Here is a 16,218-nt window from a genome sequence, read left to right as displayed (position 1 = left end):
CCAGACTGATAAAAAAGAAAAGAGAGAACAACCAAATAGATGCAATAAAAAACGATAAAGGGGAAATCACCACAGATTCCACAGAAATTCAAACCATCATCAGAGAATATTACAAACAACTCTATGCACATAAACTAGTAAACCTGGAAGAAATGGATACATTCCTGGACACCTGTGTCCTCCCAAGCCTAAACCAGGAGGAAGCCGAAACTATGAATAGACCAATAACAAGGTCTGAAGTGAGGCAGCAATTAAGAGCCTACCACACAAAAAAAGCCCAGGTCCAGATGGGTTCACAGCCGAATTCTACCAGACACACAAAGAGGAGCTGGTACCATTCCTTCTGAAACTATTCCAAAGAATCCAAAAAGAGGGAATCCTTCCCAAATCATTTTATGAGACCAACATCATCCTGTTACCAAAACCCAGCAGAGACCCAACAAGAAAAGAAAACTTCAGGCCAATATCCATGATGAACATAGATGCAAAAATCTTCAATAACATACTGGCAAGCCAACTGCAATAGCAAATCAAAAAACTTATCCATCATGATCAAGTAGGATTCATCCCGGGGATGCAAGGCTGGTTCAACATATGCAAGTCTATAAACGTAATTCACCACATAAACAGAACCAAAAACAAAAACCACATGATTATCTCAATTGACACAGAGAAGGCATTCAACAAAATTCAACAGCCCTTTATGCTAAAAACCCTCAATAAACTCGGTATCGATGGAATTTATCTCAAATAAAAGCAATTTACAACAAACCAACAGCCAATATCATACTGAATGGGCAAAAACTGGAAGCATTCCCTTTGAAATCCGGCACTAGACAAGGAGGCCCTCTTTCACCACTCCTATTCAATATAGTACTGGGAGTTCTAGCCACAGCAATCAGGCAAGAAAAAGAAATAAAGGGTATTCAAATAGGAAAGGTGGAAGCCAAATTGTCTCTATTTGCAGACAACATGATAGTATACCTAGAAGACCCCATTGCCTCAGCCCAAAAACTCCTGAAACTGATAAGCAACTTCAGCAAAGTCTCAGGATATAAAATCAATGTGCAAAAATCACAAGCATTTCTATACACCAATAACAGACTTAAAGAGAGCCAAATCAAGAACAAACTGCCATTCACAATTGCTACGAAGAGAATAAAATACCTAGAAATACAACTAACAAAGGATGTAAAGAACCTCTTCAAGGAGAACTACAAACCACTGCTCAGGGAAATACGAGAGGACACAAACAGATGGAGAAACATTCTATGCTCATAGTTAGGAATAATTAATATCGTGAAAATGGCTATACTGCCCAAAGTAATTTACAGAATCAATGCTATCCCTATCAAGCTACCATTGACTTTCTTCAAAGAACTGGAAAAACCACCATGAACTTCATATGGAACCAAAAGAGAGCCCGCATAGCCAAGTCAATTCTAAGCAAAAAGAACACAGTGGGGGGCATCACACTACCGGATTTCAAACTATACTACAAGGCTACAGTAATCAAAACAGCATGGTACTGGTACCAAAACAGAGATATAGACCAATGGAACAAAACAGAGGCATCGGAGGCAACACAACATATCTACAACCATACAATCTTTGATAAACCTGACAAAAACAAGCAATGGGGAAAGGATTCCCTGTTTAATAAATGGTGTTGGGAAAACTGACTAGCCATGTGCAGAAAGCAGAAACTGGACCCCTTCCTGACACCTTACACTAAAATTAACTCCAGATGGATTAAAGACTTAAACATAAGACCTGGCACCATAAAAACCCTAGAAGAAAATCTAGGCTAAACCATTCAGGACATAGGAGTAGGCAAGGACTTCATGACCAAAATGCCAAAAGCATTGGCAACAAAAGCCAAAATAGACAAATGGGACCTAATCAAACTCCACAGCTTCTGCATGGCAAAAGAAACAGTCACTAGAGTGAATTGGCAACCAACAGAATGGGCAAAAATTTTTGCAGTTTGCCCATCTGACAAAGGGTTGATATCCAGAATTTACAAAGAACTCAAACAGATCTACAGGAGAAAAACAAACAAGCCCATTCAAAAATGGGCAAAGGATATGACAGACACTTTACAAAAGAAGACATACATGAGGCCAACAAACATATGAAAAAATGCTCATCATCACTGGTCATCAGAGAGATGCAAATCAAAACCACATTGAGATATCATCTCATGCCAGTTAGAATGGCGATCATTAAAAAATCAGGAGACAACAGATTCTGGAGAAGATGTGGAGAAACAGGAACACTTTTACACTGTTGGTGGGAGTGTAAATTAGTTCAACCATTGTGGAAGACAGTGTGGCGATTCCTCAAGGCCTTAGAAATAGAAATTCCATTTGACCCAGCAATCCCATTACTGGGTATATATCCAAAGGACTATAAATCGTTCTACTATAAGGACACATGCACATGAATGTTCACTGCAGCACTGTTTACAATAGCAAAGACCTGGAACCAACCCAAATGCCCATCGATGATAGACTGGATTGGGAAAATGTGGCACATATACACCATGGAATATTATGCAGCAATCAAAAATGATGAGTTCGTGTCATTTGTAGGGACATGGATGAATCTGGAGAACATCATTCTCAGCAAACTGACACAAGAACAGAAAATGAAATACCGCATATTCTCACTCATAGGCAGGTGATGAAAAATGAGAACACATGGACACAGGGAAGGGAGTACTAAACACTGGGGTCTATTGGGAGGAATAGGGGAGGGACAGCGGTTGTGGGGGAGCTGGGGAGGGATAGCCTGGGGAGAAATGCCAAATGTGGGTGAAGGGGAGGAAGGCAGCAAAACATACTGTCATGGGTGTACCTATGCAACTGTATTGCATGTTCTACACATGTACCCCAAAACCTAAAATGCAATTTAAAAAAAAAAGCAGCCAGAGCAATATGTCAGCAGATGAGGCAGCTAGAGTCTAACAACACTTACTGACGAAACCAGCAGCCAGCATGGGCTGTAGCCTGACTGCCCTCATTATAGAGCATTCTGAAATATCGCCATTTATGATTGAGGACTCTGTGTAAGCAAGGCACTGGACTACCACTGGGCATCCACCCCACAAGCAGGGACTATTACTCCTTTTGCCATCACTATTTTACAGAGGAGGACACTGAGGCCACCAAAGGCCTTGATTTTTCCAAGGTCACACACTCCTCTGGGAGGAGCAGAGTTGGGCGTCAAGACCATGTGCTCCACCTCACACTCTCAGGATATGCCCCTGAGCCTTCCTCAAAGAGAGCATCAGCGCCATCTCTCTGTCTCCATGCTTGCGTCAGGGGTCAGGGGTCAGAGGGTGTGCCTTGTGTAGCTGCAGGCTGGGCAGTGAGGAGAGGAGGCCCTGGTAAGGGAGGAGGGGCCTTTTGAGCCCTCAGAACTCACTCTTCCCTCCACACCCCCATCGTGATTGCTGCCCCACCAACTTGGCTGAGCTTCGACAAAGCATCTGCTTGAATAGAGTTCTGGAGAGACGCAGGTGGAGTCCAGCAAACGTCACTCACCTAGTTCCTTGTTCAGGGCATTGAGAGAAGAATGCCACTCAGTCAGCTGAGTTTTGTTGTAATTGGGGGGCAGGAGGTCACTGAGGAAGGAAGATATGGCAAGTCAGCCACACAGGAACAAAACATTTACTCACCAAAATAGATAGCATCTTCAAGGAACACGGCTCCAGAAAATCACAGATATAAATACTGAAGAACAAAGGGAACTGCTGGGGATTTCCTGGTGCCAAAACACGACCTGGCTGAAAGGTCTTTTAATTAACAACTTCTAAGTAATCAGTTTGTTACTTAGACTAGAAAACAAAACAGAATTTTTCCAGTGGAAAAAACAAACTGTTCATATTCCTTGACCAAGGAAGGCTACTTCTGGAAATTAATCTGAGATGGCATTATAAAATGCACAGAAACTTTATGTATTAAGATGTTCACTTAACAATCCTGTTCATAAACTCTCATGATGATTTAAAAACCTTCACATCAACAATAGAAAACTGTCTAAATAAGGTACAGCGAAATCTCTCCTGAAGTCATTAGAAATGGTGTCACAAAAAAGAATGAGATCATGGCTTTGTAGCATGGATGGAGCTAGAGGCCATTATCCTACATTAACTAACACAGGAACAGAAAACCAGATACCGAAGCTTCTCACTTGTAAGTGGGAGCTCAACTTCGAATACATATGGGCATAAAGAAGAATACAAGCACTGGCGCCTACTTGAGGGTGGAGGGTGGAAGGAAGGAGAAGATGGAGACACTGCCTACCTTGTATTATGCTTATTACCTGGGTGACAGAATAATCTGTACACCAAAACCCCACAACATGCGATTTACCTGCATAGCAAATCTGCACATATACCCCGAATCAAAAATAAAAGTTAAAAAAAGGACACCTAATTCTCTTTTAAATGTTTATTTTTATCTTAAGTTCCAGGGTGCTTGTGCAGGATATGCAGTTTGTTACATAGGCAAACATGTGCTATGGTGATTTGCTGCACCTATTAACCAATCACCCAGATATTAAGCCCAGCATGCATTAGCTATTTTTCCTAATGCTCTCCTCCCCCCTATATCAGCCCCAACAGGCCCCAGTGTGTGTTGTTCCCTTCCCTGTGTCCATGTGTTCTCATCGTTCAGCTCCCACTTATGAGTAAGGACATGCAATGTTTGGTTTTCTGCTCCTGCATTAGTTTGCTGAGGATAATGGCTTCTGGCTCCAACCATGACCCTGCAAGGGACATGATCTCATTTTTTTATGGCTGCATTGTATTTCATGGTATATATGTACCACATTTTCTTTATACAATTAGACACCTAATTAAAAAAAACAGTGTGGTAGATTGAAAAATGGTCAGCTCCCTCCCATGGGGGAAGTGGAGTCTATTTCTCCACCCCTGGAATCTGGGCATGGCTATGTAGTCCCACTGGTCTTAGCCAATGGGACATTAGCAAACACAGCTAGCAGAGGCTTGGGAAGGGCTGTGCATGGGTTTGCCCTCTCCTGCTTCAGTGACCTTCAGGTTGGCCTCCTGGAAGCTAAGAAAGTATATGGAGAGAGGACCCAACTGACCCAACAGACTCCAGACACATGGGTGAGGCCATCCTAGACCTTCCAGCCCTTGCCAAGCCAGCCCACACTGGGGGAACCACCCAGCTGACTTACAGAACTATGAGAGACTAGATATGACTGTTGTTTAAAGACACTAAATTTGGGGTGCTGTTGAATGGTGTGGAAGAGGTATATTGCTAGAGGGATCATATGATTTATTGTCTAAACTAAGACATTTTTGACAGTGAAAAAAGTCACTATGAGAAGTCACTGTCCAGTTATGAGTAGGGTTACCTGAATCCCTGTTTGCCCAAGACCATACTGGGTTATACATCTTGTCCTGGCTTTCATTTTCAAGAGCCTAACTTCTTGGGAGAGCCTAGTGCATTGGTGAGAAGGTGTTTGTGGTACCAGGCTGAGAGCCCTGGAGACCAGGTATTTCCCCAACCCTATACAAAGCGGTTGGGGAGAAATGCAAACAGAGCAAGACCGGCAGGTGCCTGAGTGTGGCAGCCTGGATTCTGCTTCCTGGTGGCACTATGGAAGTATCTGCAAGACCCACAGACCTGGAGGGAGACACTACCTAGGTGTGAAGACTCAGGGGCTCAGAGCAGCCTCTTGAGGAGGTTCCTATGTCCACTTGTCTGGAGGTAGCAGGAGCCCATTGGCATTAGGGTGAACTATCACTGAGAACCAGACATCCCAACAGCAGCCCTGGCATCGCATGAGATTCTAGAACTTTCACCTCGAGGGATAGGATCCCTAGAAAGACCAAGTTCTGTCCAACTTAAAGAACAGGGGCTCAACATTGGAAATAAATTGAATTACAGAAAACTACACAAGGACTCTTCCTGTCCTGAGATGTGTATCTACCTTGTTAATTTTACAGCTCGATCCAAGATGTCCACAACGTCAAATGCAAGGAGGAAAACTGGCTGGGCATGGTAGCACATGCCTGTAATCCCAGCACTTTGGGAGACCGAACTGGGTGAATTGCTCAAGCTCAGGGGTTCAAAGCCACCCTGGCCAACATGAAGAAACCCCATGTCTACTAAAAATATGAAAATTAGCCAGGCAAGGTGGCTCATGCCTATAGTCCCAGCTACTCCAGAGGCTGAGATGGGAGGATCACTTGAGCCCGGAAGGCAGAGGTTATAGTGAGCCAAGAGCATACCACTGCACTCCAGCCTAGGTGACAAAGCAAGACCCTGTCTCAAAAAAAAAAAAAAAAAAAGTTACTGCCCATGGAAATAGGAGGTTCCTACCTAGGGGCAGCCACTCTAGCTCAATGTGGAGCCTTAATAGTTATTTATATCCTAGGAGAACTTAGGACCTAGGGGAGGGAAGATGAGAAGAATCTGTGTCCCAAGGTTCCAGGGAGCATTTCCCCAACACACAGTAGTACCCTCCACTTTGCAGTACCATGCAAGCTCCATCCTGCTGCTCAGAAATGAAGGCTACAAACTCCCTGGATAGTGGATTCCAAGATCTAGAACAATCAGTGGGTACCCCACTTAAGAGCTTTCTTATGAAATCAGAGCTGGGTGGACCCACATCTGAGGAGAGCATCCACAGCCTCTGACAGGTGCCCCCAGCCTCCAATGTCAGATGCCTCTGACCCACACCTCTAAACTGCAAAGCTCTTGGAGCCACTCTGCCCCTCAATGCCCTCCAAACCCCTCCACCTGGCCACAGGCCCTGTGTGCTTTGCTCTGTGCCTCCTCCTCCCTCACTCCTGTTCATTGCTTCTTTCAAGCTGTTTGCCAGTTACAAGAAGCTTCTTTCTGCAGCAAATGGGCCATGCCCTTTCTTGTGAGTGGGGCTGGAATGCTCCAGAACATGGACCCAGGTGGCCAGCCCAGGACCAGAGAGCTGGGAGTTGGCCTGCCTAGTCTGAAGAATGGCTTAGGGACAGGGTGCAGGCCACACCCACCTCCCACACTGGACCCCCAAAAGCACCCCTCCTGGGTGACCCCTCCCACCCGTACCAGATGGTGCAGAGGTGCTTTAGTCGCCTTTGCTGCAGGATGTTCTGGGTCTTCAGCATGACCTCTAGCTCCTTCTTCACAGCTGGGGGAGTATGGATACTCTCATTGGCCATGAATTCACTGGGTGGCCAGACACGTTGACACCATAAAGGGGAGAGAAGGAGCAGGGCAGGTGTGAGAGCAGGGAAGAGAACCATGGTGAGAACATTCAGAGCCCCAGCACCCCTTCCCTAACACCACCCCAGCCCCTGCTTCTCCTCCAGGACCCTAAAGAAAGGAGATAGATAGGGAGAGTGGGAGAAACAGAGGAGGGAGAAGTGGAGGAAAGACTGGAGGGATCGTCAGGTCAGTGGAGCTCTGGAACCAACAGCATGAGACCAGCAGGCTCAGACGTGGTGGGGTCCTGACTGCTGCCTGCCTGCTCTGTAACTTTGGTCAAGTCCTTCTCCTACTCTGAGCCTCTGTTTCTTCTTCTGTAAAATGGAATGCATGATCATGCCTTTCTCATTGGCACTTGCAAGCACTCAGTAAAATGATGGAAGCAAGGCTCCTAGCACTGTGCTTGGCTCGTGGGAAATGCCCAGTAAACGGCAGCTGTTGCTGTCACTGTTGACGATGTTTGGCATTTATAACAGCGTCCCAGTTCCAAGTCCAGACACGCGCTTTCCATGCAGTATCTCGCTGGATGACTGAAGTTCCGTCACAGGTCCATTAGGATGCCTGCTTTGTGTAGGAAGAGATAGACTTCGAATATTCAAGGGCTTGGTCAAGGTCACATGGAAAGGCAAGGTGGAGCTAGGCCCTGGTACATTTTTCCTTCCTCCACAGCAAAAGTGCCACTTGGTGGAAGAGGCATGGAGAAAGGACCTGTCTTCACCCTCCCTCCCATGGGAGGGAGGAAACACTCTCCACAAGGGCGGGAAGTGTTTGCCTGAAAGATGTCCATTCGTTTGGGCCCAGCGTCCACAGGGTTATGAGTGATAATAAACAGTGGAAATTATATAGATAATTGGATGAATGCTTTCCAGCTATTTGTAGGGACATCAGAGAATGGTCATGAGACAAGGTCCATGAATAAAAATATGAAACTGCATATAGTGTATGGATCCAGAAGAGCCTGGAAGAAAATATACCAAAATACTTGCTACATTTCTCACTGTGAGAAGAGATTAGTGGTGATTTTTAATTTATTCTTTATACCTTTATCTATTTCTAACTTTAAAAAGAACACAGAGAAACAGCGGCATCTTTAGGTAATGTGAAAAGGGAGGGAAAATGCCACCCCGGCCTCTGCCAGCCCGACGGGCTGGAGAAGGAGCTGTGTGTGGTGTGGGCAACACTGACCTGAAATTCTGCAACAGAGCCTCCTTCTTGAGAGCCTTCCAGGTGTCCACCAGGCCTTGCCAGCGGTGGCGGCTGTCCAGCTCCTGTTGCAGGGTGGACTCCATCAGGTTGACAAACAGCTGGGTGATGGCCTTCCGGTTGCCCAGCAGGGCATAGTTCATGACCTGTGGTCACAGGTGGACAGGGTTCTAGACAGGGTAGGGTCTCTCTCAGGTCAGGGCAAGGTTAAGTTAGAGAGGGGCAGTGGGAGGCTGGAGGAGGTGTGTGTAGGCTGAGGGCTGTGAGTGGGGTGGGTGCAGGGCCTGAGGGGGACTGAGAGGTCAGTGGGCACTTGAAGAAGCTGCCTGGAGCTGAGTAGCCATGGACAATATACAGACTCTGACTGCATGAGCTTCAGCCCAGCTCCAAGGTCACTTTGGATGGTTTGTTAAAGAAGGTGAAAGGAGCTAGGCACTCAGTAAGCTCTACGTGTTTACTCTTTTTTATAAATTTCTTCCCAAAACAGAGTGTGTGTGCCATCAGATATGAGCCACATAAGGTTGTTAGGAGAACCGAGACCCAGTGGGAAAATAAGGCCAGAGCTAGAATATTCGTCAGCAGTCCTCCCATGGGTTCTCATCTGGGCACCCTTGGCATGGGAGTGGGGATGATCCTTCACTGCATGGCACTGTTTTGCCCTTTAGCATCCTTGCCCCTGCTTAGATGAGAGTAACTTTCCCATCCTCCCCAGCTCCAAATGCCTCCTCGCCTTTCCCAAAGCCCTCTGGGGAGGTGGCAGTATGCTGGGGCAGTGACTGAGAACCCTGCCAAGCTCAGAGGCTAGAATTCCAGTAATGCTTTTCAGTGGAGCCTGAGGCTTGATATTAGCCGTACTTCCTAGCTGGGGGGCACTGGCAAGTATTTCCTCAACCTACAGATCCACAGCCCTAAGATGGGGTTAATGCTATTTATAGCATAGGGATTTTGTGAAAATAAATGAGAAAAATGCAGGTAGAGCAGGTAGCAAATGCAAGGTGTAATAATGAGTAGAAGCATAGGGAAGTGAAGCAATGAAATGTACCCGGGACACTGAAATCCGTGACTCCCCCAATGGATAAAACATGTTCAACTTAGGAGCCCTCCCTGATCTCAGAAGACAGCTACCACAGCTGAACTCTGTTTAATTATCCTCCCAACAAGTCCTGACAGGTATTACAGGCAGTCCTCAACTAACGATGACTTGACATGATTTTTCAACTTCATCATGGGTTTATGGAGGTGTTAAGTGCATTTCTGACTGACAGTATTTTCTACTGATGATGAGCATATTGGGAAGTGACCCTATCATAAATGGAGGAACATCTGTATCATCTTCATTTTATGGACACAGTAAGCTCCAGGGTCTGGCTGAGCCACTTTGGAAGCTTCCACATCTGGGCAGTGGAGAAGGTCCGTGCTCACTCCTTGCCTGTGCTTTATCTGGGTCACCATGGTGTGGATGTGGCCTAGACCCATCTGTGATTCTGAACACTGTCCTCTTTTCAGCCTGCTGTGCTGCCAGGAGGCCCCTTATCCAGCAAGCTTAGCTCATTGCACAAGACCAGGAAATGCACAAAAGCAAAATGTGCCTTTGGCCAAAAGAGGAGTCCTCTCTCACAGCAGAGGAGTTGGGTTTTGCTCTGACTTTGGAGACATCATAAACAACCTTGAATTTTGTGTTTTCCACCCCAAGGAAAGAAGCAGGGGGAGGCTGGGGGCATGTACAGGGGAAAGCAGTGGGGAGAGAGCCAAGAGGCAGGCTCAGCAATGGGTACCGACCACTGGTAGGAAGAGAGGCAAGAACAGGCAGAAAACTAGGCATAGCAGGCAGAGCAGGTCACTCATGAATGTGGAAACTGCCCTGAGACAACGGTAGCCCCAAGATGATGACTCCATAGTGTGGCACCTATTGCACTGCACACAGCAGCTGAGACATGGCCTAGTAGGTGCTCAGTAATGTTACCAGCACTCCAGATAATAGCACTATATTAGGTATGCCTGGTTGAAGATGGCAAGGAAATATGAAATGCACTGTAGAAAGATCTCTGCTGAAGATGCTTACAATAGCACGGACTCTGCTTCTCTACCTAAGAGGCCCACCTGAGGCCCTTAGAAATGTAATAGATGAGAAACCTACCATTCCTGAGACACCAGACATCAGGCTCGGGATGCCCCGGGTTTCCCAGGTTCCTGGTCCTGCTCCTTCCCCCATGGGCTGATCCCTGCACAGGAAAACCACTCACCATGGCTTCTTTATTTATCAGCCTGTACACATCAGGCCGCATGAGGTAGGAAGTTTTCTCTATGATTTCCACATATTTCTTCAACACGTTTTTTAGCTAGAAATGACAAGGCATCAAACTTAGTGGCTCATTTCCTGGAGAATTAAAAGGAAACAGAAGGATGCCTAATAACCCCGGCAAGTGAAAATCACTACGGAGCCCATCTGCAGCCAACTCACTTTCTTGGCTCGGGAGAACTCCAGGGAGTGCAGAGCCTCATCCAGCTCCTTAATCTCCTGCTTCTGGAGCAGGAACATCCTGGCCACCTTATCCCACAGCTCCAGCAGGGCCTATGCAGAGAAGTTGGGGTCTGGCTAGGAGCCGGTGGGAGGGAGGGAAGAAGCAGGACCCGGGTGGGGCAGGCCCAGCCACAAAGGGACCCCTACTTGGATGGTGTAGTCCTCAAGGTTGGTGTCGTTTTCCACCTTTAGGAGGAGATGATTAATATCTTCATCAGATTCAGTCAGCTTCTTCAAAAAAAGTCCCCCAGTGTCCACGATAAGAGGTTCCATTTCCTGCAACAGGCCAGGGGGATGATGGCCACGACATCAGCATCCCGGGGAAGGAGGGACCCCTCCCTGTCATGGGGGAAGTGCCACGAATGGTCCCATCTCAAAAATCATGATCATTGCCTATACCTAAGGAGTTAAGGCTCACTAGTCAGCTTACAACCACGCCACATGCTCTGCACTGAGCCTTTCTTCTTGGCTCATTTGATCCTCATCTCACTCTTTGAATTGGCTGCTGACATTGGGCCTAACCTACGGCTGGTGCTCAATAAATATTCATTAAAGAAGTGGCCAAATGAAAGAATGGCAAGTTTACTTCAGATGAAAAAACTGGGGCTCAGGTAGATGGCTTAACCAAAGCCACAGAGCTCAAGGGTGAAAGCAGACCTGGCACCTAGTTGGGATGTATGAAGAAACATGGCTGGGAGCCTGTTCTTGATGCTTCGGGCACAGAGCCAGCTCCGGGAATCCAGAGTGGGGGCAACAAAGGTGAGAGAAGACTCAGGGAGAAGGGGACAAATGGAAATCCAGGGCTTGGGGCAATCCAGAAGGACAAAGGCTGGTCTTGTTTAGGGAACATTCCAGACACCAGTGTGTCTAGAGATGAGGTCTCTGGAGAGGAATGAGAGCTGAATGGGGGGCAGTGCTGGGCAGTCGCGAGGGATGTGCCATTCTGCTCTTCATCAGCCAGACTGAGCAGGGAGGCCAAAGGCTAGGCTTTGGTATCAGACCTGGACCTGGAGGGCAGTTCTGACTCGGGCCTTTATGTGCCATGTTGGGTGAGACTCTCTGGGCCCCACCGCAAAATATGGTAATAATGGCACATGACTTGTAGGGCTTTTCCAAGAACTTTTTCCAAGAACTGTGCTCACATTCATAATGAGCCACTCAGGCATGGCCCCTAGGGTTCCAGCTGTCTACGGCTCTGTGAGCCACTGAGGTCCCCTCAGCTGGCAAGCGGAAGGGAGGCTGGGAGCAATGACACACCCACCTTCGGAATGGCACAGGAAGGGAAAAGGAGGGAGAGGGAGGATTCTCACCTTTCCGACCTGCGCGATCTCCTCCTGAAAGCTGGCCAGAGCGCTTTCATAGCTCCTCCTCTTGCGTTCTTCTCGCCCTTGAAGGGTGCTGGTGCTTATCTTCTCAGGAACTGTGGAGCAACAACAGAGGTGATGAGGCTGCCCTTAGAGCTCTCAGGAAAAGGCAGCACAGGCAGACAGCCCTGCACACCAAGGCCTGGCTCAGAAGGGGGACTCCAGAGCCAGGCCAGGGTGGCAGAGGCCTAAGGAAAAAGAAAAAAGATGATGGTGAGCCATGAGTGCTAAAGGGACTGAGGCCTCACATACACAGTTAAAAGCTGAAAAAAGCTCCAAATTAGTGTGCATAGAACGTCTTTTAAAAATTTTCTATGGAAGCAAATACATATAGAAGTGATAATTGTCAGCACTTCCACAGCACTTCCTGTGTAGTAGGTATTGTTCAAACTCAGCTAGTCTTCATGCTGAGGCCAAGAGGCGGCTTCCATTCCCAGCCTCATTTTACAAGTGACTCAGTCATGGGGGTTGAAGAACCAAGTTGGCCAGCAGCTGAGCAGGGATCTGGGTACTTGCTTCCAGGACAATGCTCTTGCCGAATGCTCTTCTGTCCCCTTTATCCACGTGGGACGCCAGATGCCACATGGGTTAATGGGGGTGGGTTGGGTAGGGGCTGGTGACTCTCTTTGGAGAGAAGAGGTGTCATGGTGAAGGGGAAGGTTTTACTTTTTCTCTCCTTTCTTTTTCTACAGAGAACATGTATTACATTTTTAATCATAAAGAAAAAAGGCTTCTATATTAGGATAAAGTCAAACTAGGACAATGCAGAAGGAAGGGAGAAAATGCAGATGAGAAATACTGTTGGGAACCTGTGAGAAAGCCAGTGGCATCCTTTAGCCACGCGTTTTTCATCAGTAACTGCCCTTCCTGCAGGCAGCCCCTGTCCTCCCCCAGCTCCCTGCACAGGGGTGGACTCTCGGGTGAGATGCTCAGGAAGAATGCACTCTGGGTGGCTGGGCTGAGGAACACAGTGGGAGCCTCAGTGCCCTCCTCAGAGGAGTTGCCGGGAGACCTCCCCACCTCCCACCCAGGGCTCTCCCTGGCCCAGGATGGGCTTGCCTCGAGGGTGAATGGAGGCTCACCTATAGTATCCATGAGACCCCGCACTTCTTGGGCAGCGATGGTGCTCTCATTCTCCTGGGCTTTTTCCCTCTTGGCTCTTTCCTTTTCCCTGAGACAGAAGCAGAGATGAGTGAAGTGCCAACTCCTGATGCCATTCATGGCAGCTCCGGCACATGAGGGCACCAGGAGGTGGTTCTCAAGAGGGACTGTGGGCAGCAGCAATGGACTAGGCACACCCCAATTCCAGAGAGCCCTGAGGCAGTACCCAGGCTCCCAACAAACACCACCTGGGGTCCCCTGCCAGCACACACCATGGATGCCTAGGTGAGAGCTCAGGTCCCTGCCTTCAGGGAGCTTGCTCTAGCTCTGGTGGTAAGCCAAGTGTGGATGATGAGCCTAAGCCACTTGCCACCTGAGGAAACTGAGGATCAGAAGGGGTATGAGCAGCCCAGTGAAGCCAGATCATGCTAGCTCTTGGCATCCCTCTTCATTTGCTCCTTCAGCAACCCATCCTATGAGGGACTTGGGGTAACCCCATTTTCTAGAAAGGGGGAAGGGGCTTAGAGGAACCACAGAGTGTAGCAGAGCAGAGACTCCAAGATCAATCCTTGTGACACCAAGGCCCATGGAATTTGGGTGAGGGAGGAGAGAGCTAGGGTCCCAGGAGGAACTATTTCAACAGGGAGGACTGGCAAGTGGATGTGACATCCCCTTTGGAATTGGCATCTGTCAATGCCCTGTCCATGGGGCAAGCACCACAGAAATCCCGCAGTTCTCAGTGACTGCTGCTATTTCTTGGGCCCCCCACAAGTCCAATACTTTCCAGCCAACTTCTCATTTAGTCTTCAGTGCAGACCTAGCAGGGAGGGTTACTGGGCCTGGGCTGCAGCTGATGGGGCCCAAGCCAATGTTCTAGAGACAGGTCTTTCAGGCCTTGACATTCTAAATGCCCCTGGACCAAGGCAGCCCTACAGGAATGGAGATGATGACACCTGCTGTCAACTCTGGCTTCTTGGTCACTTGCCCCAGGGACTTGGGGCTTGGTTTATACCGGTAGTTTTACTCCCTGGCCTGGGCTGGTCTTCACCCACCCAGGGGTCTGCGCACATAGGTAGACTAGCTTTGGCTGACTTAATCTTTAAGTACCTGCACCTTTTGCTTTGATGCCTGAGGAAGACAGGGTGCCCTGGGTCTGCTACTCATGTGTTCAGCCCAGTCTTGCCTCTGCTTAGCCCTGCAAAGTGTCTAGAGGGAGCTGGCCCTGATGGATAGTTCCTCTAGATTCCCACCTGGGGCATCAGGCTGCCTGTAACCCTGGACCCCCATCTGGGGGACATCAGGCAGGGTGAGATGGGCTACAGAACGCTGACCTCAAGTCTGGGCTTGGGTGGCCAGTGGATTTTTCCATCTGTCAGGAATTAAGGACATGAGGGTCAGAAGCTTTGGGGGTGGCTTCCCTGGGAAAATTCCAAGGCCAGGTCAGGGCAGAGAACTGTACTCAGCAATGGGTCTGTCCCTGCTCCAAAGAGGGTGAAAGGAACAACCAAGACAGGCAGAGGAGGCCTGTTTTCTGTCTCAGAGTCCCAGGCCCAGCAAGGGCTTATGGCTTGTGTAGAACTCAAAGTGCCTAAGGGAAGTTCTGCTCCTGCTCCATTCTCTCAAGAACCTGTTTCTTCCTTTTGTCAGAGCTCAGCAAACTAAAATTGCATGCTTAGGAACTTCTGAACTTGGAAGTTCACCAGAAACTCCTGATCTCCAAACCTGACCCTACCTGCTCTCATCTCAGGGAACTTCATTTCCACTGTTCGCCCAGCACTCAGGGCAGAGACCAAGGGCTCTCAGGAACCCTCTCCTCCCCTTTTCATCCTTCTCCAATCCATCACTAGGTCTCATGAGTTTTGCCTCCAAGAGACACCGAAGGCCTACCCCTACTTTCCCTCTCACAGCCACCTGCAAGGTTACAAGGACAACTGCAGTGTCTTGTTCCCTGGCTTTTTGCCTCTTCCTGAAGCCCCCTACATTCTGCACAGAGCTGCCTGACGGACTTCAAAAATGCAAATCAGCTGCTCACAGCAGTAAAGTTCAAAATACTGACCGCGGCCTGAAAGGCTGCTCCCAGCCTCATCTGCCCTCTCAAGGTCCCTCACCTTCAGCCTTCTGGAGTGAACCAAGACCACCTTTCTCAGAGCCTTGTCCCCATACTGCACCCTCTGGTTTCAGCTGTGGCCCTTCCTCAGAGAATACTGTTGGGAACAGTCCCATACAGTCCTGACCCCTGTCCCATAGCCCCTGTCTCCTTAGTCAGAGCCTTTCTGCCATTGGGGGGATGTGCTTATTTATTTACTTTTGAGGTCTCAAGTTTCTTAGGGGCGGGATCCCCATACCCAGTGCCTGGCCCTAGGCACTTAATCAATAATGATTGTGGGAGTGAGGGAACGGGTGAGAGAAGCAAACCATCCTGCAAAGTAGGTATTAACCTCCCTGCTTTAGGGGTGGTACTAGAGACTTTCTTTCTACAGGCTACTCATCTTGTGGCAGCCCTTTCTGAGTTTTTGAAGGCTCAGGGTACCCTAATGCATGAGAGCAAGGCATGGACAGCAGAACCTACCTGTAGAGAACAGGGTTTTCCATAATCCAGTCATTGGGGAGGCCATGCATCCACCTCTGCTGTCGAGGAGACATCACCTCCCCTTCAGGAGCCTCCACCTTCTTCATCATGGGTGTCCTGCCACTCTTCAGGGTCACAGCATGCTCTGCAGCCCGCTTCCTAGTGGCTGCCAGGGAGTGGACCAGCTGCACCTGAATCCAGGGAAGACCAGGGATGGGG

General features: G+C 48.3%; 1 protein-coding gene across 25 annotated transcripts in view; it reads right to left on the bottom strand.

Moving 5' to 3' along the window:
* The window catches only part of CCDC180 (coiled-coil domain containing 180), a 69,231-nt gene that overhangs the window by 51,020 nt on the left and 1,993 nt on the right, over positions 1-16,218 (bottom strand). For all 25 annotated transcript variants that reach the window (XR_013535544.1, XR_013535542.1, XR_013535545.1 and 22 more), the window contains 9 exons: positions 16,000-16,190; positions 13,412-13,500; positions 12,276-12,385; positions 11,113-11,241; positions 10,906-11,016; positions 10,688-10,783; positions 8,427-8,590; positions 7,083-7,202; positions 3,549-3,628 (listed from right to left, as the gene is read on the bottom strand). Coding sequence is in view for 13 of the 25 variants with exons in the window: in XM_035252553.3 (XP_035108444.3) it covers positions 3,549-3,628; positions 7,083-7,202; positions 8,427-8,590; positions 10,688-10,783; positions 10,906-11,016; positions 11,113-11,241; positions 12,276-12,385; positions 13,412-13,500; positions 16,000-16,190 (1,090 nt within the window). In the remaining 12 variants the exon portion in view is untranslated. The remainder of the gene's footprint in view (positions 1-3,548; positions 3,629-7,082; positions 7,203-8,426; positions 8,591-10,687; positions 10,784-10,905; positions 11,017-11,112; positions 11,242-12,275; positions 12,386-13,411; positions 13,501-15,999; positions 16,191-16,218) is intronic.

This window comes from Callithrix jacchus, chromosome 1 (genome assembly GCF_049354715.1).
Source record: "Callithrix jacchus isolate 240 chromosome 1, calJac240_pri, whole genome shotgun sequence".
NCBI lineage: Eukaryota > Metazoa > Chordata > Mammalia > Primates > Cebidae > Callithrix > Callithrix jacchus.
The sequence above is the reverse complement of the archived record's forward strand: the minus strand, read 5'-3'. Positions and strand labels throughout refer to the sequence as shown.